At 39.1% G+C, this 23,067-nt stretch overlaps 3 protein-coding genes across 3 annotated transcripts in view; 2 read left to right on the top strand and 1 right to left on the bottom strand.

Moving 5' to 3' along the window:
• The first annotated feature begins 3,420 nt into the window (after window positions 1-3,420).
• srrt (serrate RNA effector molecule homolog (Arabidopsis)) lies at window positions 3,421-12,429 on the top strand. Its single transcript, XM_056397340.1, has 20 exons — window positions 3,421-3,500; window positions 4,200-4,319; window positions 4,532-4,660; window positions 4,747-4,893; window positions 5,224-5,412; window positions 7,134-7,303; window positions 7,479-7,663; window positions 7,745-7,855; window positions 7,932-8,091; window positions 8,223-8,371; window positions 8,659-8,720; window positions 8,853-8,931; window positions 9,164-9,355; window positions 9,475-9,645; window positions 9,887-10,040; window positions 10,569-10,762; window positions 10,970-11,126; window positions 11,679-11,771; window positions 11,945-12,044; window positions 12,189-12,429. The coding sequence occupies exons 2-20, from the start codon at window positions 4,201-4,203 to the stop codon at window positions 12,262-12,264; spliced, it is 2,637 nt and encodes an 878-aa protein (XP_056253315.1). The 5' UTR covers window positions 3,421-3,500; window position 4,200; the 3' UTR covers window positions 12,265-12,429.
• A 726-nt stretch (window positions 12,430-13,155) lies between these two features.
• Window positions 13,156-17,637, bottom strand: mogat3b (monoacylglycerol O-acyltransferase 3b). Its single transcript, XM_056397341.1, has 8 exons — window positions 17,564-17,637; window positions 17,018-17,108; window positions 16,749-16,856; window positions 15,889-15,959; window positions 14,809-15,013; window positions 14,029-14,203; window positions 13,724-13,908; window positions 13,156-13,651 (listed from the first exon to the last, which is right to left on the bottom strand). Exons 2-8 carry the CDS (start codon window positions 17,097-17,099, stop codon window positions 13,497-13,499), a joined length of 981 nt encoding a protein of 326 aa, XP_056253316.1. The 5' UTR covers window positions 17,100-17,108; window positions 17,564-17,637; the 3' UTR covers window positions 13,156-13,496.
• Window positions 17,638-20,268: 2,631 nt separating this feature from the next.
• Window positions 20,269-23,067, top strand: part of LOC130182930 (neuronal tyrosine-phosphorylated phosphoinositide-3-kinase adapter 1) — a 32,750-nt gene continuing 29,951 nt past the window's right edge. The window contains exon 1 of the mRNA XM_056398145.1: window positions 20,269-20,910. The gene's annotated coding sequence lies outside the window, so the exon portion shown is untranslated. The remainder of the gene's footprint in view (window positions 20,911-23,067) is intronic.

Raw genomic sequence — 23,067 nt, 5'->3', positions numbered from 1 at the left:
TTGGTATGTTATGCATATGTTCATTTTTTATTGGTCATTTTTTCATATTTAAAAATAAGTATTAAAACAAAAAAAATGATATATCAATATAATATGTAATGTTATAGAATGACATGCATATAAATATATAAAACATACATTTTTACAGCAAAGGATCTTGCAGATCTAGCCATTTCCCAATGGGTGTTATAACAGAATTAAAGGGCGTATCTAAATGACTTAATTAGTGTAATTGAAATGTGGTCCAAGAGCGACAGAACTGGATGTCTTTATGAATATAGTGTTTTTGACAGTGTGTGGTCAATTTTAAGTTATTTTCAATGTAGTTTCATTATCTTCTTCACTTTCAGTCCCTGGTGTGTTGAGCCATAATGAGGCACAGGTGGTGTCATTCATGGTAATAATGAAAAAGACTAAGCTTCTGTAAATGAAAGGCTGACCTAAGAAAATATTCTACTAATTAATTTATAGGCTTTGATCCTATTGGTATGAGTGTCATGGTAACTAATTAGGGCAGCAACATCCTGCTGAATTTAACATGTTTCAGGCTCTTTTATACTTATTAATGATTACTCACTAACGACAGTTCACTATATACAAAACAATCTGTATATCCTGTAAGACTGTTGTATGTTGTTCACAGTTTTTTTTTCCCTCTTCATATGATCTTAAATGTGTCTGTTATTTTTAAGTCAACCAACATACAGTATTAATGAGTGAGTCATTGGTGCCACATATATACTCTGGGCTAATAAAATATATTTATTGGTACAATGGCAGGATTTTGATTCATAGGAAAAAAAGCACTCATATTATTGTTTCGCTGACATGGCCTGGAAGGAGTTGCCTGCCTTTGAGTGTAATTGTGATTCATTAAGACGTCCTGCAGTGCTTTTAATCTTGCCTAACAAGGTCCATGTCTTTTCAGTTTCACCATTTCATGAGCGTTTAATAACACCACCTGCTGCTTTGAAGAAAAGTCCATTTGTATTTGAGCTGAATAAACTACAGAGAGAGGGTAGCTGTGCGTAGGTTAGCCATTGCCTGGATTATGGCATGTGTGGGACTATAGGCTAATGCGTTTGTTCCATACAAGCTGAAAAATAAATAAAGTGGCTCAGTTACATGGCATCCCATAAGTGAATCCTTGAAGCAAAAGAACCCGTTGGTGCGCAGCATTTCAAAAATATTACAGATACATGACCTTTCTCTGGATACAAATGCAATTGTGAGGAAAGATGCCTGGATCACTACCATCATTCTCATCACTGAGATCATCTGTTTTGCTCTTCTTGAGTGTATCTATATTCGTGCTTGTGGATTGCAAAGAGACCCGTCAAGACCAGACTGAGGTATGGTAAATATCTATCTATCTATCTATCTATCTATCTATCTATCTTTACACTTTGGACAACTTTATTTATATTTGTTCGCGATGCTATTGTGATACATTGCGTACTGCTTTCCAACAACCCATACAGTTACATTTATATATATATATGGAATTCATTCATTCATTCAATTCACTGAATTCCATTAAACGGAATTTACATAATTCAGTTCATTCTTGCTACTATTGACACAAAGGTTTATAACACTTTTATAAAACATTAGCATAAAAACTAAATGTCATAAGTTGTCCAAAGTGTAAAGTTAAGAAAAGGTGATATATGTGATATTTCTAAGTAATCTGAATTATATTGTCCAAAATAAAATGTTCATAGGGATTTTTGGACAGCCCTTACCACCTTATCTCCAGTCCTATGGAAGCCAATGGTGGACCTGGAGGAGACTTTGCATTTGGATCCAGAGATGACAGAGATTCCTTTCCACAACAAGTGGAATCTGCGTTTATCATGGAGGATGAAGCGCAGACTACCCAAGTGTGGCCACGTGTAATCCTGGATTATATGAGGCACCAGTTAAGGTTCAGAGGAAAGACAAAGAAAAGTTATACTTAGCAGTTTATTGGATAACAAAAGTAAAGTAAAGTAATATAATACATTACAGTAATCTATTAAAATATTGTTCAAATACTAAATTCTTTTACTGTGACTTTTATTTTACACCTGTTCTACAATTCCCCTCATCTACTGTTGAAAAGTCATTTGGATTATATGAATGCCATTTATACATTTAAAACAGTGGGTTCAATACATTAGTACCTCAAACCAGTTGTTTTATATAAATCTCTGTACAATATCAACTGAAAGCTGCACATTATTTTTTAAGGTAATATTTAATCAAACCGCAATGAGTGTTTCCACTATTTTGGCTGATAAGACCAATTTTCTCTTTATGGAGTTTCATGACCTCAGTAAATTCTTATTATAACCCCACCCACTGACTGCATACCTACACCAGACACAGAGACCGCAAGATGGTGCCAGCCAGTGTCTCTGTGGGCTGGAACAGAATGATCATTTATATCAAACCAAACCAGAAATACCATGAAAAACACTTTGAACAATGAAAGGAGATATTGTGCGACATTATCCAGCAACTGAGGATAATCCTCAGACCTTACAGTCTACAGGTATCATGCCTTTTTCACAGCAGATATTTTGACTGGTCATTGTTCGAAAAGCACTGGTGTCACTTACAACATTATTGATGACTTGTTTTTATGTCTCCCATAAAGCCATGGAAGTGTGACAGTTAGCCAGCATTCACATTACCAGGACCCTGGAAGTGAGGAGAATAAATGGAAGTCAGCAATTTTTGCATTTTGTTATTTACACTGGTACTTTTGCTTCTGTTATATATCAAAATATCTTCTATGAAAAGGGCCCATTTGTAAATGGACAGTGAAATGGAAAAATATAAAATGGAAAAGCCAAATGTTTCAGCATTAACTTATGGCCTGATAATTCTAATGCAGTAAAACAATAATTTATTACAGCCAGGCTACTGTTTATTAACACTTTTCTCCTATAAATTTCTATTTTCTCTTTAATTTTATTTCTTGGTTATATCATCCCTCTCGCCTCTCTCAACATGATTGGCTGTGGTTTACATTTAAATACAAATTTCCTAAATCAAATTTGCTGTAGCTTTAACCTCTTAAATTCAGTGCTGCTAAACATTGTCAAACCAACAGATGGAGATGCCAAAGTTTCCAAAGATACCGAATGTGTCAGGCTGAATTTTGAAACAATGTGCATGAAATAAAAAACAAGAAATAATGTAAGTGAATAATGCAGCCATGACAAATAAATGACATAAATGACAACTAATAACAACACATACTTTCAATGAATAGCTGATACAGAATAAATGATACCGTCTGACAGTGTGAACAAGGTGATTTTTACAACATGAAAGCTACTGAAAGTAAAAACTGAAGGGGTTGAAATTTTGATTCAGACGCCAAACCAATAGGTGGCGCTGATGCGCCGTTTCGTTGTTTACCGACCGCGGAGAGACATCGCGACAAAGAGAGGTGGAGAGAGAAGGAGGGGGAGACGAACACGATATCATCCAAGCAAATATTTAACAAGGTTTTAAAGTGCTTTTTGCATTGTATCACATTTATCGACTGAGGTTAAACTGGCAAGACAGTAGGTGCTCTATTGTGTATAAAACGACGGCTCTTTAGCCTTAAGACCGACTGGAACATTAACGAACTTTCTAGCAAGCTAACGTAGCTAGCATATGAGCTAACATTAGATTGCAGTTTCGGTAACAGCTAACCCGTGCTATAACAATAACGTATTTATGTTGTTTCGACTTGAGAAGCGACACATTTAGCCCTACATATGTTACAGCGTGTTTTTCTTTATCCCAAATGCTTTTAGTGATTTGGATATCCCAATCTTATGTATATCAGTAACTGTTCTGCGACTGACCTGCCATGATGTTAACACAATCTGCACCAGTCGTCTCTCAGGCCACCCAGTAGTATACTAGTATTCTAGTATCCTTGGTATCTTTCACTGCTTTTGTTCAAATAACTGCATTCCTCCTTCACCGTGTGAATTATCAAAGCTATGACTACAATTTACAGTTTATTGAAATAAGACAATGTACAATCAGGAATCAAGAGCCGAGCGATCTCCTCTTTTGGCATGCTTGTTTGGCTGCAAGCAGCCTCCATGCAACAACACAATGTCAGTAATAATGACTAAACTCATAGTCAGGTTATTTATAATCCAGCCATGCTACATTGTAATATACATTTGCTTTCTCTCCTCATGGAGAATGGGGGACAGTGATGATGAGTACGATCGCAGGAGAAGGGACAAATTCAGACGGGAACGAAGTGATTATGACCGTTCAAGAGAGAGAGAAGACAGACGCAGAGATGACTGGAATGACAGGTAAGGAAGAGGAGGGTATGGCAAGCCTCAGGATTCAGTTAAACCCCATGCAGCTACCTTTTCTCTAAAAGAACTGCGCAATGCAACTATATGTTATCTCTCTGGTGCTCTCACACTGAGTGTACTTGTGTTAAATAGTTCATATGTATTACATTTAAGTGTTTCTTTTCTATATCATGTTTCCCTTTTGTTTCTTGAAATCAATTTCCCAGGGAATGGGACAGGGGCAGGGAACGCCGTAGTCGTGGAGAGTACCGGGATTATGACAGAGGTCGTAGGGAGAGATTCACCCCACCCAGGCATGATATGAGTCCCCAGCAGAAACGCATGAGAAGAGACTGGTGAGATTAGAAGCAACAATACTGTTCCACAATCTTTACCACTGGTATCTTCTGGTGCTTAAGCTCTTTTGTCTGTCTCTTCGCAGGGATGACCATGGTGGAGACCCCTACCGTGGGGGATATGACTTGGGTTATGGCGGTGGAGGAGGGCCCAGCTATGGCCCACCACAACACTGGGGCCACCCTGACTTGCATCTAATGCAGCCTCATCATGGCATCCCCATTCAGGCTAGGTGAGAGATGGAATTAGGCTTGAAAGTGCTTTGAAGTTAATTGTCATTTGTTTTAAATGTGTTAAAGAATTTAGTATTAACCGTCCAACAATTTCTGCAACTACTGTATATGCTAGTTGTTGAATGTTACGGTGACATTGTTTCATAAAAACATAACAGCTTGAAGAAGCTGAATATTTGACAAGTTTCCACCTCTGTATATGTGAAAGTAGTTGCATGTAAACAATAGCGTCTGAATAGAAGAAAAAAATACTAACACACAGAATATTTACAAAGCTACTATTTTGCTGGCCCGTCCGAACTCCATCCGACTTGTCTGTCTTCCTTTAGGCTCGGTAACATCCATGACATGGATTTGGGTCCTCCCCCTCCAATAATGAAGAGCTTTAAGGAGTTCCTAATTTCCTTGGATGATTCTGTGGATGAGACTGAGGCAGTCAAACGCTACAATGAGTACAAGATTGATTTCCGCCGACAGCAGATGCAGGACTTCTTTTTGGCTCATAAAGATGAAGAGTGGTACGTTATCAGTTGCCTTTACTATAAAAGTCCTATTCATTAATATTAGTAGGCTTTAATGTAGTGGTACTATAGTCATTTTTCATTGAACTATTATAGTCACCCTTAATCTGTGAATGCCAAATTTGAACAGATCCTCGACTTTGGCTTTTATTCCATTATCATTATTATTTTAGATATAATTGATGTTTTTAATAACGATGTAATAGGGCCTGGTCCTTATGGTGGGGTTATCATGTGATATAAAGTTGGTCATATTTATCTGATGGCTAATAAATCAAGCATTTGCAGTAACATCCTTAACAAGAGAATATAGTTCTTCTACTAAAGGCTTTTAACATGTTTCACATGTTTACCAAATCATCCGAAGGCAGTTCCACCATTCCATTCAATAGGACCAGGCCCACAATCAAGAGTTTGTCACTAATGACTTTTGTTACAGGCACTTGTAATTTATCAAAGAAAATCAACCCAAATTCTACCTTAGTGCACATATTATGGCTTTGTTTGATTGTGGATGTGTTATAGGAGTTAGGGTTGAGTTTATTAAACCTATGTCTGATGATATGCCTCAGATGCAAAGTATACCCAGTGTAACAGCATTTTCATTATGTTGTGCAGTAAATCAATCAAAGCGTAAGTTTCTAAATTCTACTCACAATCATATCACTGTAATATTTAACTTATAGTCACTTTTTGTTCAGGTACATATAGCTTTGACCAAAAAGTCATCTTCATTGTTTGGGTTGGTTTTCTTCTCCTTATTTGGTGTTTAAGCCTTGCCATGATTTACATTTGTAAAATGTCTGTTAATGCTTATTACACTTATTTCACAGGTATCATGCAAAATTGTTCTGTTTTGACATAACCCATTTCTCTTCCCTTCACTCCTACTACTACGTTGACGACGTTTCTTTTGAAGATGAGAAAAAGTGGAATCGCAAGAACCAGTTTTAGATAGCAAGGGTATGCACTGCGCACAATGCAGTTGCTCTTAGACACACAGTAACAGGGATTTTAGATAGACAGTCAAGTAGTCTTCCACGCACGGATATCCTTTTTTTTTTCTTGTTTTATGCTTTTTCTGCGCTATTTTCTTTTTATATTTGGATCAAATCGAATCCCAAAACGAATTTGTGTGTATACAGACACACCATTGGGGTGAAGTGGAGCGCATTTTCACAGAAGAGACCCCCTCTCTGTATTTATTTGTTATTAAACTGGCAGAACAAAAGGTAACTGTAGTTCACTCAATGATAAACATTTTTAATGTGAAATTTTGATTATGTGACTGCTTAATTTTATAATCTCTCTGTGTTTTTTTCCTTATTTTTTGGTGAGTTAGTCTCAAACCTCCTAATAATTTGCAATAATTTGTTACAATAATCACATAATGAAAACATGCATACAGTGAAAGACCTAACACAACAACTAATCCATACAAAATACAGAAATCGCAATCTAGATTATGACATTCTGTATAGATACTTCCATTTGGCATTTTTAACTTTCTCCAACAAACAGCACAAACATCTGGATTTAAAAAAAAACTTAATTGTTGAAAATAATATGCAAATAAAATATTTCTCAGTGCAATTTCTAACCCCACAGATGCGACAGAGATATAAAATATGTATTTGTTCTCTAACTTTTGCATCCCGTTCATCCCAACCCCCATCATTCCCTCCCCACTTTTTTGTGGACCCCAACTGTGGACACAGGTTCAGGTCCAAGTACCACCCAGATGAGGCCAGCCGACTTAAGGCAGAGGCCCAAAGTGCCCTGCACAACCGTCTTAATGTATTCACATTCCTGATGGAGAATGGCTGGTTTGATAACGTCTCCCTGGACATTGAACAGACCCCAGCCATCATCAAAGTGCTGGATGCAGGTGGGGCCTCATAAATAATGTAATGATTGCTACTGACAAGTCGAGTTAGTCTTAGGAGTTATTTTTATCTACATTGCCTTTATCATTTTGTTTTAAAAGTAATAATGCATAATGAGCACTGGATTGTACATACATAAGTTAAAGCCTGAACCCTACACCTTTTCCTTGCCTTCAGCTGTGATTAAGATGGAAGGAGGGACGGATCATGATCTTCGCATCTTGGACCTGCCATCTGAAGAGGAAGAAGACAGGGAGAAGTCAGCATCTGTTTCAGGTGGTGCTGAACTTCAAAAGAGAGAAGATCTCAAAACCCTGGACGGTGACCGCAAACCCTCAGTAGAGAAAGACAAGAATGAGAAGGTATGTTTTGTTCTCTGTCAGTCTTGGCCAAGCAATAAAGATTTCATGATGCTGTGGTGATGACAGTAAACTGTGCCACAGGAGGAGAATGATTCTGCCAACACAGAAAGGGCTGCTGCAGCAGAGGGGGAGGATGTGAAAGAGGAGGCAGAGAAAGAAGCTGCCAAAGAAGAAATGCCTGAACCCAAGAAGGTTAGTGTTGCTTACATTATTGGACTTATTTGCTAACGAGACAAAAATGAACCAAATATTCTTCATCATTTTCCAGCAGAGAAGAAAAAGGAAGCGCAGTGGAGATAGTGATGATGAAGCCAGCGCCTCAGAGAGTGACTCTGACTCTGATTCAGACTCCAACTCTAACTGCTCTGACAAACCTGTGAAGAAGGAAGAGGTGGAAGACAAGGATGAGGAGGAAGAGGAAGGTGAAGGTGAGGAATCACATTGATAGTGCAACATGTTATTTTTATTTTCAGAGATCTTTTGATATTGTCTATGTTCCCAGCATTTGTAACTCATAGTTTGCCCCACCAATCTGCTTTTTTCCCATATAACGGTGAAGAGGAGAAACAAAAGGAAAATGTTGAAGAGGAGAAGAAAGAAGAAAAGAAGCCCAAAGATGACTCCCCCAGACCACGGCCTCTCCACCGGACCTGCTCTCTGTTCATGAGGAGTATTGCTCCCACCATTTCCAAGGCTGAGATTATTGCTGTGAGTTGAACACAAGAGGCAGTCTTGATGGCCCATGAAATATAGAATCACTGATGGTAAACCATAGACTGTAAATAAAAATGGACGTAGCCTCAGTGAAGTCACCCATAGGTTTCTGAAGAGTAGTTTTGAGGCTCAGAGTGAGCTATAGGGATTGACTTGCTTTTGGAGCACGTTTTAAGTGGCCATTTGAGGAACTGCAGTTTTTTGTTACTGGCTATGTTTTTCAGCCCCAGAGGTTGCCTTTTGTGCTGAATTCAATATCCTTATCTGTTTTTCTCTCTCAGCTCTGCCGGCGATACCCTGGCTTTCTGCGTGTTTGCTTGTCTGACCCCCATCCAGAGCGCAGGTTGGTTAAAAACCTACTTTTAATTTCTTATTCTGAAAATATTTGTTGGATTCATTTAGTAACAAATTGTGTGAAACAAGAGAATGCTCAAAATTACACAATTATATTCAAAGCAATCCGTTGCTGTTGCAGGTTTTTCAGACGTTGTTGGGTAACGTTTGATCGTAGTGTCAATATCAAAGAGGTGTGCTGGAACCTTCAAAACATACGAGTAAGTGTGTCACTCTCAGCTCCTGTTTTGAAGTTATATGCAGCAGTGTTTGTGAAGTGCTGGATTTGAATATTTGTAAAGCAGAATGTGTGGCTGGCATTTGACTTTGTCAAACTTGTTGGACTTAGTGCAGCCTTGAATCAGTCTTTGCACCTGTTTTTATTACTTAATGTAATTTCCTAAACTGCAGTGGAGGCCATGAAAAGTTAGTTTTACTGTCTACCCTTCACAGCTGCGAGACTGTGAACTGGCACCGGGGGTTAACAGAGACCTGGCCCGCAGGGTGCGTAATGTTAATGGCATCACTCAGCACAAGCAGGTGCTACGCAATGACATCAAGTTGGCTGCCAAGCTCATTCATGCTTTGGACGACAAAGGAGATCTGTGGAGCAACAAGTCCCAGGAAGAGAGACAGAGCACTGAGGTACAGTACTGGTTGTCAAGTACATTTACATGTGTATCCACAGTTTAAACATATTGTTCTCAAGTGATATTGTTATCACTAAATTTCATATTTGTGTGTTGTGTTTTTTATTTCAAAAGTTGCCAGCTCAGAACCCCATTTTGAAGAATATCACAGATTACCTGATAGAGGAGGTGAGTGCTGAGGAGGAGGAGCTCCTGGGCTCCGCAAGTGGGATGGATCCTGAGGAGAGCACCAAAGAAGGAAATCCTGCAGAAACAACTGTGGAGAGAGATGACAAACTGGCCAAGGTTTGCCTTTTCTCTTTATGACTGAATTGTGAATATATACAGCATAAGTAACTATCAAATGCATCATATTTCATCAAACAGTTTTTGGTCTGCCCTTTCTTTTGGACGTAGATATGATATTTTTAGTTCTTTATGTACTGTCTGTCATTCACATGGCTCGCTAAAACACGCGGATTGTGTAAATGATAAAAACTTTACAGTAAGTCTTTGTAAGATTTCTTTGCCCTCTACCTCTCTCCAGGTTTTAGACCGTCTGATCTTGTATCTGCGTATTGTGCATTCAATTGACTACTACAACACCTGTGAATACCCGAGTGAAGATGAAATGCCCAATCGCTGTGGCATGATCCATGTTCGTGGACCCATCCCTCCAAACCGCATCACACATGGAGAAGGTCAGTTTGTTTCCCTTCTTTTGTTATATAATATGCAGGAGTACACTGGGGATGTACGATGTTGTTGTAAAACAGTAACTTTGATGAAAAGGCATGTGCTCTTAAAAATTGTGCTCTGGAGTTAAACTGAATCATTTAACTATGGACCCATAATTTTCTATTACACAATTTTGCCCATAGGCTTTTTAAGCATATAGCTGCCTTTTCTTAATAACAGAAACATCAACACTTAAACTGTCTAGATGTTTTTAATGTCTGCAACATAATATATTAATTATTTTCTTGCTGGTTTTCAAGTTGTGCTTTTTGTAATTGCTGTGTACCTTTTAAATATGTGGAATATCAATGTAAAAATATATGATTTTGTATGCTGATACGGTGGTGGCTGATGAGTTCCTGCATAACTATGGCTTTAAATCATGTTAATAACCTTAGTCATATCTATTCATACCTCTTGTGTGTTTGTGGTAACTTTATTGATTGGCTGGGTAAACTACATTTTAAGGCTGTTCTTTTTTTTTCAAACAGTGCAACAGTGGCAGAAGATGATGGAGGAGAAGCTTAGTCCTTTGTTTAGTTTAAAAGAAATCCTGTCTGAGGAAGAGGCAGCAAAGATGGGCCGCAAGGATCCTGAGGAGGAGGTAGAGAAGTTTGTGTCGGCCAACACTCAAGAGCTGGGAAAGGACAAATGGCTTTGCCCACTAAGCGGCAAGAAATTTAAGGTGAGCACTTGTAAACTTAAGAACTCAGAATTGTACATCTCATGGATGTTGTGATGTGATTTTTACTAAATCTCATGTTTCACATGTTTTGATGATTTTTCTTGTGTTTCAAAACTGTTAGAGAACAAGCACATTAAATGTGTTCCTGCATTGTCTTTGGGTGTTTTGTTGCTTGATTCTTACTGTGCATTTGAAATTAATTTCCAGGGCCCAGAGTTTGTACGGAAGCACATCCTGAACAAACACGGGGACAAAATTGAAGAAGTGAAAAAGGAAGTGGTGTTCTTTAACAATTTCTTGATGGATGCCAAGAGACCGTCGCTGCCAGAGATGAAACTTCCTCCTCTCCCAGGTCCAGGTCAAGGTCAACACATTTAATCAACTCAGATAATCAAAGAATTGTAGTTCTTTAAAGGACCTGTTTAGGATTTAGGGGCATCTATTGGCAGAAATTGAATATAATATTCACAATTGTGTTTTCCTTGGTGTATAATCACTTGAAACTAATAATTGTAATAAGTTTTCATTACCTTAGAATGAGCCCTTCATATCTACATAGGGAATGGGTTGTCTGCCACAAAAGCCACCATGTTGCACCACCATCTTTCTACAGTATCCCAGAACAGACAAACCAAACATTGACTCTAGAGAGGCCTTCTGGCGTTTTTACGTTACCTGAAGGCCACTGTAGGTTCTCAGATATACTTGGAAAGGCAGGGTGAGGGGAGCGATATGCCGAAGGTTGCAACCTCACCACTAGGTGCCACTAAATCCTACACACTGGTCCTTAAACATATACCGATTAAATAAATGAGTCTCAGCGCTGACGAAGCTGTGTGTGAAGCTTAAATAATCAAACCACATTTTGTTCACAACAGTATGAACTCATATATTTCTGGTTGTTTTTCTCCTACAGGTTTGCTTTCTCCCAGCATGCCATTTCCTCCTCAAGGTCTTCAGGGTCCAATGGGCTTTGGACAGCCTCGTCCACCACTAATGGGCTACGGTGGTATGTTCTCTGACAGCACTGTTTGTTTATTTAAAAAAAAATAACACTGTCAGCACAAAGAAAAACAAAATTTTACAAAGAAAAATACAATGTTTCTTTGTGCTGACAGTAGGAGCGTGTTTGTCAGTCAGACCACTGCTTTTGAGTTGATGTTGAGTCCTTGGTTTCAACAGGTGGACCTCCTTACCCCCCAAACCAATACGGAGGAGGCAGAGGCAACTATGACAACTTCCGCGGACAAGGTGGCTACCTGGGAAAGCCACGCAACATTAGGTGAGACCACTGTACGTGTGATCTTTATCTTGCTATGAGCTGTCTCTAATTTCTGCTATTGGAGAATTTTGAAGCTCCATTGTTTAATGATCATTTCTGTTCTTCTTTTCTGGGTCTTTGCTTTTCTCCTTGCAACCATCTCAGAATGTCACGCGGTGATCCACGCAACATCATTGAGTATCGTGACCTGGACGCACCGGATGATATGGACTTCTTTTAGAAGGTTTACTTGGTCTTTTCAGTCTTCAATCTTTACCAGTATTGTGTTCTGCTCGTAGTAATTAGATTATTTCCTTTCTCAAATATTTCATTTTGTTATTATTGTTCAACTAGAGCAAACTTCTGCTGTAAACTGGTTCCTCAATAAAGTTGTGAGCTAACTACATTAATATGTATTCAGTGATCTATCAAGTTAAATAAAATTATACGTGACTTCAGGCAGATCAGAGCAACAAGATGATAAGTCACAAGATACTGACTGATGACAGTCAGACAAGATACTGATGAAGACATTCCTCCCAGGCACCTCATATCCTTCTGTGTTCAGGTTTGCATTAGACGTGTAGGATCAAGGTTATCATTAACACAGTGGTTATTGAGAAGGGCCAACGATGCTGGGACAGTAACGTTTTGTAAACTGATAGGAAACACATTCATTTCATTTTCAGCAAGATGTTGTGATGTGGTTATGTGCATTTGTGGTTATGTTCAGATCTGGAGGAGCTCATTTTCACTGTGGCATGTGTTTCGAGAGCCACAACCCTTCTGATAAAGGAGTTGAGGCCGGTGTGAGGAAGGGTGCCCTCTGCTGGATAAACCATTGAATTACCTACATGGACGTCTGCTGGACATTTCATTTGACACAGCTGCTAACAAGGAAACTACAGAAGGCTTGCAGTGGTGCAAGAAATATTCAGATCTGTTAAATGAAAATAAAACCAAATGCAGCCTCTTGTTCTACACAATATATGTCAGTGTACAAAAAAAATGCAGCTTTTAGCAGTCACATTATATTGCATGTACTTATCAAATGTAAAAGTTACTGTTTTGTCTGAATTTAATTTGCACAAGAACTTTTAAACTTTTAAAGAAGTATGCAAACAAATTTTGACATAGGCAGCAAATTTTATTTGAAGCACATGGCCTTTCATCACAAGTATCAAGTCAAATACAGCATACCAAGACATTGTCAGTGCTTTGTGAACACAGCATTCCCACATAATGGGCGTCACATCTTTATTATCATTTAAGGCATATATTCATGTTAAATATCTTCAAATACATGCAGAACTTACATTATGAACACAGAAACCTGCAAGCAATCCATTCCCCAATCTACTGAACATCGAGTTCAGCTCATCAGATCCACACTTTAAGTCCCATTAAAGTTAAGCCTCATTTAAAAACAGCATATACAAACACAGCTATGCAGTTCATTTTGCAGTGAAATGTCTAAATGATTCGAAGCTTGTGGCTTTCAGACAGTCCACAGCTGACTTTGTGTTCATGGAATAACTTGGACAGGGCCTCCATGTAAAGTGTATGATAGTGGTCAACTTCCTCCTCAGTAGGTGTAGCACACTTTGGGACTGAGATGGGACTTCCCACTGGAAAAATTGGAGTTTGAGAGTAAAACAGTCGGCAAATTAGGCTTATCTACAGAATAATGATGTACTCACCAACAGTGGTAACTGGAGTCCTGTAGGGCAGGAATGCCAAGCGCTCACCAACAAATAGACACGGGGCAAAACCCACAATTCTTTTAAACAGGTCCTGTAACCTCCGACTCAGACTGCCCTCTGAGAAAATCACCTGCTTAAAGAGGTCATTCTCCCCGAATGAGTAAACAGGCACCAGATCAGCCCTGTGAGAGATCATTAGAGATTGAAGCAGTGTTTCCACTAATGGTCTGCTGGTAACATTTGAGTACAATGATATCCACTTATGGGACTGTTATTTCTTGTGTTTTTAAAAGTGTTCTCACCCAAACTCAAGGGCCGTCCTGACAAATCCTTTTCTCTGCTTCACAACCACTATGTTTACTCCCGGAGAGGATGCCAGAGACTCAGCAGCGCCCCCTATCACAATCACCACTGCATTTCCTTTGCCACTTTTTGAAAGGAGGTGGACAAGGCTTGGTTTGCTGACTGGAAGAAGGCCTAATTAGACAAAGTGAGACAGTAACATCAGTTTACTTCACAGGAGACTGATTTTGAGGAAAGGCAAGCACAAAACAGAAAAATATACAGTATCTTGTCCAGTTGTAAAATCAAAATCATGTGTAATGTGGTCATGAAAGCACCAGCTGCTCTGAGACTCAGCAGGAAAGTTTTCACCAGTCACATGTACATATTGTTTGATTCCCATTTGCAGTCAAACAAAGTAAACTGCATTTTCACTTTATCTCTAGCTCATAAATGTAAAAGTATTAGATATTGTAGCTACACTGACATCAATAACCTAATGGGTCAGTGCCAGAGCGGGCCTTTAATCAGATTTGACCCCATATAAACTGCTTATCAAACTAAGAGAAAGAATAGTCGAGCCCTTTTTATATCTCAGAGGGATTATGTTTTCAGGTTGTCTGACAGTCCCATTCTCGTGAATGTGATATCTCAATAACATCTTGATGGAATTTCTCATTTTGAACATAAGTTCACTTGAACGCAAAGATGAACTGATTAGATTTTGGTGGTCAAAGGTCATGGTCACTGTGACCATAACCACAAGGCGGTAATTCTAGAAATCAACTTGTTTTAAATACCTGCAGACATTATGTACTCCCTAAGGAGTGGTATCCTGAAGAGTCCGGCCAGTATAGCCAGGGAGGGTCGCACCCCAGGAAACGCCTCAGTGAAGCCACAGCTTTCTGTGCTGAAGCAGGTAAAGGCTCCAGCGCTCATGATACCATGTGGATGACAGCCTAAGATGTAGTTTTTGTTTGGATTCAACTCAGCTGTCTTCACCAACTGAACAAGAAAACGGACACAGGAAGATTAACAGTCATCCTCTGATGTTAAGCATAAAAGCAAGCTCAGTTTCACTGTATATTCTGTGATTGAATGACATGCAGAGGCATTATGTTTTCAGGTTGTCCATCCTACTCTTGTAAATGCAATATCTCAGTAATTTCATCAAATTTGGTTCAAATGTTTGCTTGTACTCAAAGATGAACTGATTCCATTTTGGTAGTCAAATTTCAAGGTCACAGTGACACAAAACCATGACTTGTTTTTTTTTTGGCCATAACTCAAGAATTCATATACTAATTATGTCACGGTTTAATACAAATGTCTCATAGGATAAAATCATTACATGATGACATTTTATATCCAAACAGTCAAAGGTCAACTTCACTTTGACATCATAATTGTCTGCAAAAACACCTCTGGCCATTGTTCAGTGCTGTAACTCAGGAACAGAAGAGGAGATTGTGAAAAGAGTGAAAAAGATTTATGGATATAGATTTTTACAGAAGAATTCCCATATCCGTAAATTTGCCTAAATAAAGAATCACCGCATATAATATCATAAACCAGGAATATTTTTTGACATCTGATACACTATTTATATTTGAGGATGTTTGATAAGCTCTGAGGAGATGTAGGAGTCATTCTGGGTGAATTGTACACAAATTTCTTTTATTTTTTTTGAGAATTTGTGCTATATGTCTGTTGTAAGTCACATCTCTAATGCAGGATGAGTGTATGGCCTGTTTGCATTTTTAAGGTTAATGCTGCTGCTGTCTGCAAATAGTTTTACTAGCCAGCCACACTGAATCACTTTCACATCACCCATTTGTTAAAACAGGTGTAAGTGGTAATAGATGCAAAGTGAAACTTACTTTGATGGGAAAAAAGTCTCTGAGATGCTCCCATACCCTCCACTTCCTCACAGCTGATGTTCTCCTACCCCCTGATGGAGACAGTAGAAAGTGTGTCCCAATTTCATATTATATACTGCAGTAACTATAAATTATACATAATACATTATATACGAATTATTGTAGTGTACTGTATTAGTTAGTATACAGAAAATCTGCATGTGTCCCAACTCCACACTACACATCTAATTAAGTATATAGTGTGTTGACACTGGTAAAGTGACACAATAGAGTGTACTCAAAACAGTCAGTGTAAATACTAAAAACTCTGCACAAAGGAAATGGAAGAGCGACTCATAGGTGAATAAAATAAAACTATGTTGCAGTGAGACAGCTTCAGAGCAACTTCAAAAAAGTTTATGTGACAGCAGCGCTCTAAAGTTGAAGTTTGAGTTTTGTCTAAAATATTCTATCATTTCCTGTTAGTATAAAATAGTTAGGTATGTTGATTTCTTGTATATTAAATACAAAAACAGTGTACTATAAAGGCTGGCATATAATAGACTGTATTTAATTAGTATGTATGAAATTTTTTTTTTTTTTTTTAAACCAACTTCCACAATTTGTTTTAATGTTTTCCAGCTGAGAGTATCCCCTGCATTTCCTTTGTGCTTTGTGTTTTCATCACGGGAAAGTAGTTCATCAACAGCAATCATAAACTGACTTTATGGAGTAAACTTTTCTTTACTTCTTTTCACTACACTCCAGAGTGAACAATGCAGAACCTGCTTATACTGTGTGTGTAATATGGAACTGAGACACAGCTAATGTTTGGAATTCTGCAATTGTCAAGGATAGTTGAATGATATCATTTCCTTTACCTCTTTCAGGGGTTTGCCAGTCCATCACCAGCCATATGAAGTACAGAGTGGAGAGCGGCCACAACGAGGTAAACATAAGATACACGATCATGATATAACAAGCCACTCCTGAGGTTTCGATGTGTATCGTGCCGTGTTGGACAATATGAGTTCATATGTTGAGGGTACAAGAGATGTCTTAAATGAGCTCAGATACAATTGTGAATACAGTGCTGAACCTTGGTGAAAAACATACAAATTCATAAAGGGTAAATGTGGTGGGATCTTACCTAAGAAGAGAAAGGACAGTACCCATTGCAGAACACTTATTGCCTCTAAAAATTCCTTCCATTGAGTTTTTATTTTAGTCATTCCTGGAACCTGGAGGCCACAACATCATCATCGTTTTCAGCAATCGATTACACTTAGACTGTGCTTTCATTCAGTAAAGGTCAGGCGTAATTAAATAACACATTTTATGCCTGTAGAAATGACAAAAGTTGCTTTATCTAATATAATAAGGAAGTTTAGATAGATGTCTTTATGATAGAAGCCAGATTGCATCAGTAATCAGCTCTTCAGCTTGTGCTTTTAAACTTCCCTTAGGGAAAACATAGACTTCAAAACTTGCAGGGCATGCACCAGCCTGATCAAATGACTTACTTATGAACAGGCTCACAGGCAAAGTTAGACAGTAGGACTTATAATCTGGTCACAAATAAAACTTTTATCAGTCATGCTAGTAGCACCACAAAACACCTTTGGCTAAAAATCGTTAAGACAACATAAAACAACTTTTATGATCATACTGCAAAACATAAAGTGGAATACTTTACCTTATTAGATTTTATTCCAAAGTAATATTGAATGGATACAGATTCACCAGTTCAGGCAACCTCCATATACAGAATGCACTTTGAGCGGATCATGTAAATCTGCTGATAACAAATCCACTCCCCCAAAACTTTGACACACTAGCAATGTCATAGATAAACATAACAAAGTTTTATTGTTGTGTACTTTGTGTATTGAATTTATGCTGAGTCTTCAGGACGATATGCAGTGATTTCATTATCCGACCAGTGTTATATGTATTGTGTCTGTTTGGCTTTTAGTCACATGTCAGTCTGCTGGAATTATTCAACTTGAGGGGATCTCAGACAACTGTTGAATATTTGACTTGTAAAATGCAGTCGGCCTTCATATTATCTCCTCATGGACTGACATCATTTGTCTTGTTTCTCATGAGTTACTTTAACTGCACTAACATAAGACATACTCCTGTTTCCTCAGAGCAAAGTGCGAGTCTCAGTTTCTCTTTTACCCAAAATACTTGAACAGTTGAAATAGTGCCTTTTACAGAAATACTGTTCTTGCTCACTGATTTATGTCTGATCAATTCTACATGCTTTCCCTATGTTAAGGTATCATTAGTGAAGCATAACACTTCCTGCAAATGTTCAAAATACAAGCCTTTAAAAGAAGTCCAGGCATTATGCTTCCTGAGCCTGTGGAAGGCTTCTGATTTGAAACCAAGGGAAGAGATACAGGAAGTGTTGAGCAAACGGCAGCAGCAGCAAACCAACATGGCAAATTGGATGAGATCTGGAAACACGAAGCTTTCACCTTTTGTGCAGATGACTTTGCAAGCCTGTTTTTATGCTTGATTTGAAAAAAAAAAAGGAAATTGTCATCCAGACACTTTCACGTTTTGGCCATCACTCGCATGTACAATGTACAATTCTTTCCTCACTTATAAAGTAAAATATAGTGAGCTTTTTTGTCCATCTTCTAACCCAAAAGCTCATCTGCTACTGTACTGGCCATCCAAACTTTCACACTTTGCCATTTTAACAGAGATAACGCTGTGATAATTTTGTTAAAGGCCCTGCACACTCTCACTGGTGTTCTAAATTACCCTGGCTGATTGGACCTGTGGGTGGTCGGAGCGATGCTGGGTATGGTGTGATGTCACCAAGCTCTGTTAATCAATCAGGCCAATGGCGTAAGCTGTCCCACCCTATAAGGTGGAACAAGACGAACTGCAGGGTGAGAGAGATGTCAATCAAGTGCAGATTGTACATGCCCACACATACCTGAGAAGAGGTCTAATTAGATAACTTAGTGGAAACACCTGTGCGGGTTGACTATATGTATGTAGGGACTTCAACATTTAATCTCATGAGTCTTATGACACATAGCCTGATGGGAGATGTATTTGTTGAACTCTAAAAAAATAACATAAAGTTTCAAAATCAACTGGTGCAGTAATGAGTTCAGATTTGAGTTGTTTCAGCATTTCATCAACACAAATGAAATCAAGACACTTTTTTGATAAAAAACATTTTTACATGCTGACTAGTGGAACAGACGGGCTCACCTTTAATATGAAATACTAAATCATTTTGTTGACAGGAAACATGCTGGCATAATACAGTGATGATGAGTGTGTACATCAGTGTGTTTACTGATGAGTTAGATTACAGTTATGATGTATTACACATAGTGGCTGCTGTCTCCAGGTGGGACATATGGGTCCAACATAGATTTTATGCAATACTTGCTCGGTGTTTGGGCTACATCTGCACTTGCTGTTACAGATATGCCACACGTAGGCTCTAAATTACTTTGACCAGTGTCAGGAGAAGTTTGAATCAGTCGCTGAATATTTAAATGTGGAATTTGGGTGCAGGTTTCTCCAGATATCTCACAGGATCATTGGGATCAACCTTCACAGACACACTTTAACCTCTGCAAATTGCTGCACAACTCTATTTATTACCGTGGCAGTCCAAAGATTCCACTGATACAGCCTACGTGGTTAGAGGCCTGTGTTTCTCAAGAGGGAGCACTCTTAATCTTTTACCTGGCTGTTAAAACTCATAGTTTTACTTCCTCAGCTGGACTCGCCATACCAGTCGCCCATAGACTTTAAGGGGCGTGACAGCCTCCACACAGGCCATGTGTTGGCTAGTTGGTCACGTGACCTCCCCCCCACCCCAACCCCCAAAAAGAGGAAAAAAAGAAAAACATCACATTTGTAATATATATAAGGCTAAATATCATTATTAAGAAGTCCCTTTTCTTTACATTCTCTTTTTCTTTGGATTCAACTGTTTTGACCAATAAGAATCTTTCCCCTTGGCATTCATTGAAATGACTGGTCATCTAGATGCAGTCCAAACAAAATGTCATAGTCATATTCATCTGAAGGCTTAGCCTACTTTGCGTCTGTGGTACTCAACACTGGGTTCATAGCGAGCTGATTTTATACTTATTAGTATTTTATCCCCTGTTACATCACTGCATCGCTTCCATTACATTTTCATATATGACTGTTCTGCTTTGTTTTTGTGTATCCTAGTACTCTTGTGAAATAAAAAGGCTCTAGTTCATAGTAGTTGAAAAAACATCTTCTGTACTTTATGAAGAGTCCATCCGGACATATAATGAATCTTGCAGCTGAATCCTCTGCTAAATATGAGCTGTGAAAGGAAATTTAATTTCAGTGCACTGATAACAAAAAGATATAGCCTCTCGTCGCAGTTGGACTCAAAGCCACCTCTTGTGCTTTTTTCGAAAAAAAAAACCCCACTGGTCTACTCTCAGGAAGTACTGTATGAATATTAATATGGATGCAAATGCACAGTGAGGATGCCCAGCGCTTGAACCAACACAGCGCGCTGATATCTGCGCATTTTTGTTTTGGCGTTTTGTTTTTTTTCTCTCCGGGGCTGAACTGAACTGAAAACATGCTTCTTTTGCGGAGGTCGTGTCGGAGGCTTTTATGAAATACAAAAGGATGGCGTTTTACCTGAGCGTTTGCAGAGGAACATTTTGTAACGTCGCATTGAATTGCATCATGGTTTTCAATCAGATCTCACACCGGCCAGGCTATACACCGTGCCTCGGTACAACAGTGTGCTGTTTATCATAAAAATGGAAGACCTTTCACGTCAAGAAAAGGCGTCAGTCCGATGATATGCGTCTGAATAACTGATTTTTCATTTCCACGTCAATTGACACATCTGGGAAAGGATTTTTCCTTCCCTCCCGTCTACCAAGACAGCTGTGTCATCAACAACCGGCGTGGTTTTGTTGTTGTCTGATTTTTACGAGCCTGGGCAACTGGATTTCAGCATAGTCTGCATCTGCGCCAGCCATAGGCTACCCAGTTACTAAGGTAGGTCTCACACCTTCATTAATATTGCTTCATAAATCATCGCTTCGGTTGCTTACATCATCCAGCCTATATATCCAGCTGTCATAGTCAAAAGACACTGTCTGCTTAATTAGCAGCAGAAAATATAATGCTGTATTGCGGAGGAAACGTCGGGCCTGGTGGCATTTTACGCGTAAATCCCAAGAAATAGAAGGCTGACAGAGAGCTGCTGTGTATTCACAAGCTAAATGATTCAACCTTGAAGCCTCACAGCACATGCCGCTTAATATAAGGCCCGTATTACAGCCCCAAACACAAAAGAGATGTAAAGATATGGCAAGAGCGCCGCGCTGTTTAAGCCACAGTCCGTGTTTAAGTTCAGTCGTGACAAGCCCTTATAAATATTTCACCAAAAAACAAGCCTCCATCAGCTGACTGGTGATGCTGGAGCATGCACGGCGTTATTAATCAAATACCTACACCACAGCACTGACAGCGGTGCCAGTGTTTCCTGCAAGGCCACGATGGAAAACATCTGCATGTTTACTGGGAATAAGAGTATAGCAGGGTTGTATTTGTGTGCGTGTGAATGGGCGGTAGTTACTCCTGATTGTGAAAATACGGCTGAGATGTGTGATGCGTGTGTGTGTGTGTGTGTGTGTGTGTGTGTGTGTGTGTGTGCGTGCGTGCACGCAGCCAGGTGAGGATGTGTTGGCGCGTCTTTAAGGTGCGGGAGAGGCAGGCGTCTGGAAGAGGGGAGCCAGATCACCACATGTTTTCTTTTTTCTTTTTTAAAGGAAAAACCATCAAGTGATCAAAACCTGATCGCCTCCGCAGTATCCCATCTTAGATCCTTTTATACGACCAACCAAAAGGATCGAGGGCTAGTGAATTAAACGTGAAATTAACGTTAGTCAGCTGTGTTTTTTTCGCCTTTTTCCGGGCGTGACAGTCACTCAAAACGAGCATCACTCCTACCGAGAGATCTCTTCCACCACCCCACCAAGGCTTAAAGAAACGTTTACAAAAGCAGGTGTTATTTAGCTGTTGAAATAAAAAATATTTATTATAGCTCTTTCAGAGGAAGTTGCATTTACCTGACTCTCTATAATCTCTTCAAATATCATTTGGATGAATCGAGCAAGGCTACCTGACTTGGCAGGAAATCTATACTGAATAGACATTTTATTTTGACATGATTAGTCATGTCATTTCATGGCTGTCTGTCACAAAAACAAAAAACAAATACAATATGAGAATTTAAAAGGACTTGGGACAAAATATCACAAAACTGCATTCCCTACAGGAATAATACAGACACTCTTGTTTGAATGTGGAAATTTCTTCCTGATTTTTCTTCAGGGATGATTCACTGCTATGCTGGATACTTCACTATCTGCTAGAAATTGAATTGAAACTAATTGCCAGCCGGTCTTGCTTGACCTTGGAGCTGAATATGACAAAAATCTTCCATCACAAGACTTAAAATCATGGGTATGGCTTACAGATACAGATCAACAGGATCTGATATGTGAGTGTGTCTTGTGCTGTTTAGATTAAGCGCTCGTCGGAGGAGAGCAGGGATGGGTGAGAGCAGCTGTGACTGTGGGGTCATCGAGTGCAGGCTGTGAGCCACACATACTGTGCAGTGTGTCTTGAATGCAGAGGAAAACCGGGGCGAACACAACTTGTGTCATTGCTCACCAGGTGAGCCCGAATTCAGTCCAGGAATGTGATTATATCGACAAACCGTAACTCTCTGTGGCAGCTCAGTCAGTTTGTGCATTGCAGTGTGGAAATAAATGGAATATGTCTCATTGGAGCCCTTTAGTCCTTGAGGATTTATCCTGCTAAATCAGAATGTAGAGCTTTTAAAATATATTTAAAATATGAAATTTTATGGAATGAAAGCGGGCAGAGCTTGTGTTTGTGATGGACAGAGAGAAAAAATGAACATAAAGTCACCAGTGTTTCCAATAAAGGAGAAAGGATGGAGCTTTTCTCTAAGAAGTGAATGATTCATTTGCTCTGACCGGCAGTGTGTATCATGTCTCATTCCATCAAGCAATGGGAAATGTATAATAAATGTAAATATACTGGACCCAGGGAGGATGAGGGAAGGCCCATGTATGGTCAGAGAGGGGAGGGACCGATGAGGATGGAAGACAGGGAGCGATG

The sequence above is a fragment of the Seriola aureovittata genome, chromosome 15 (assembly GCF_021018895.1).
Source record: "Seriola aureovittata isolate HTS-2021-v1 ecotype China chromosome 15, ASM2101889v1, whole genome shotgun sequence".
Taxonomy (NCBI): Eukaryota; Metazoa; Chordata; class Actinopteri; order Carangiformes; family Carangidae; genus Seriola; species Seriola aureovittata.
This window is presented reverse-complemented; position numbering and strand designations above follow the sequence as displayed.

Excerpts from the sequence above, each read along its gene's own strand:
- srrt (XM_056397340.1), top strand. The coding sequence starts at position 4,201 with ATGGGGGACAGTGATGATGAGTACGATCGCAGGAGAAGGGACAAATTC. Across the intron at positions 7,664-7,744 it reads AGAAAGACAAGAATGAGAAG|GAGGAGAATGATTCTGCCAA; the intron begins GTATGTTTTGTT and ends ACTGTGCCACAG. Across the intron at positions 11,127-11,678 it reads TCTCCCAGGTCCAGGTCAAG|GTTTGCTTTCTCCCAGCATG; the intron begins GTCAACACATTT and ends TTTCTCCTACAG.
- mogat3b (XM_056397341.1), bottom strand. The coding sequence starts at position 17,099 with ATGACTAAAATAAAAACTCAATGGAAGGAATTTTTAGAGGCAATAAGT. Across the intron at positions 14,204-14,808 it reads GGAGTACATAATGTCTGCAG|GCCTTCTTCCAGTCAGCAAA; the intron begins GTATTTAAAACA and ends TTGTCTAATTAG. Across the intron at positions 13,909-14,028 it reads AGGACGGCCCTTGAGTTTGG|GGCTGATCTGGTGCCTGTTT; the intron begins GTGAGAACACTT and ends GATCTCTCACAG.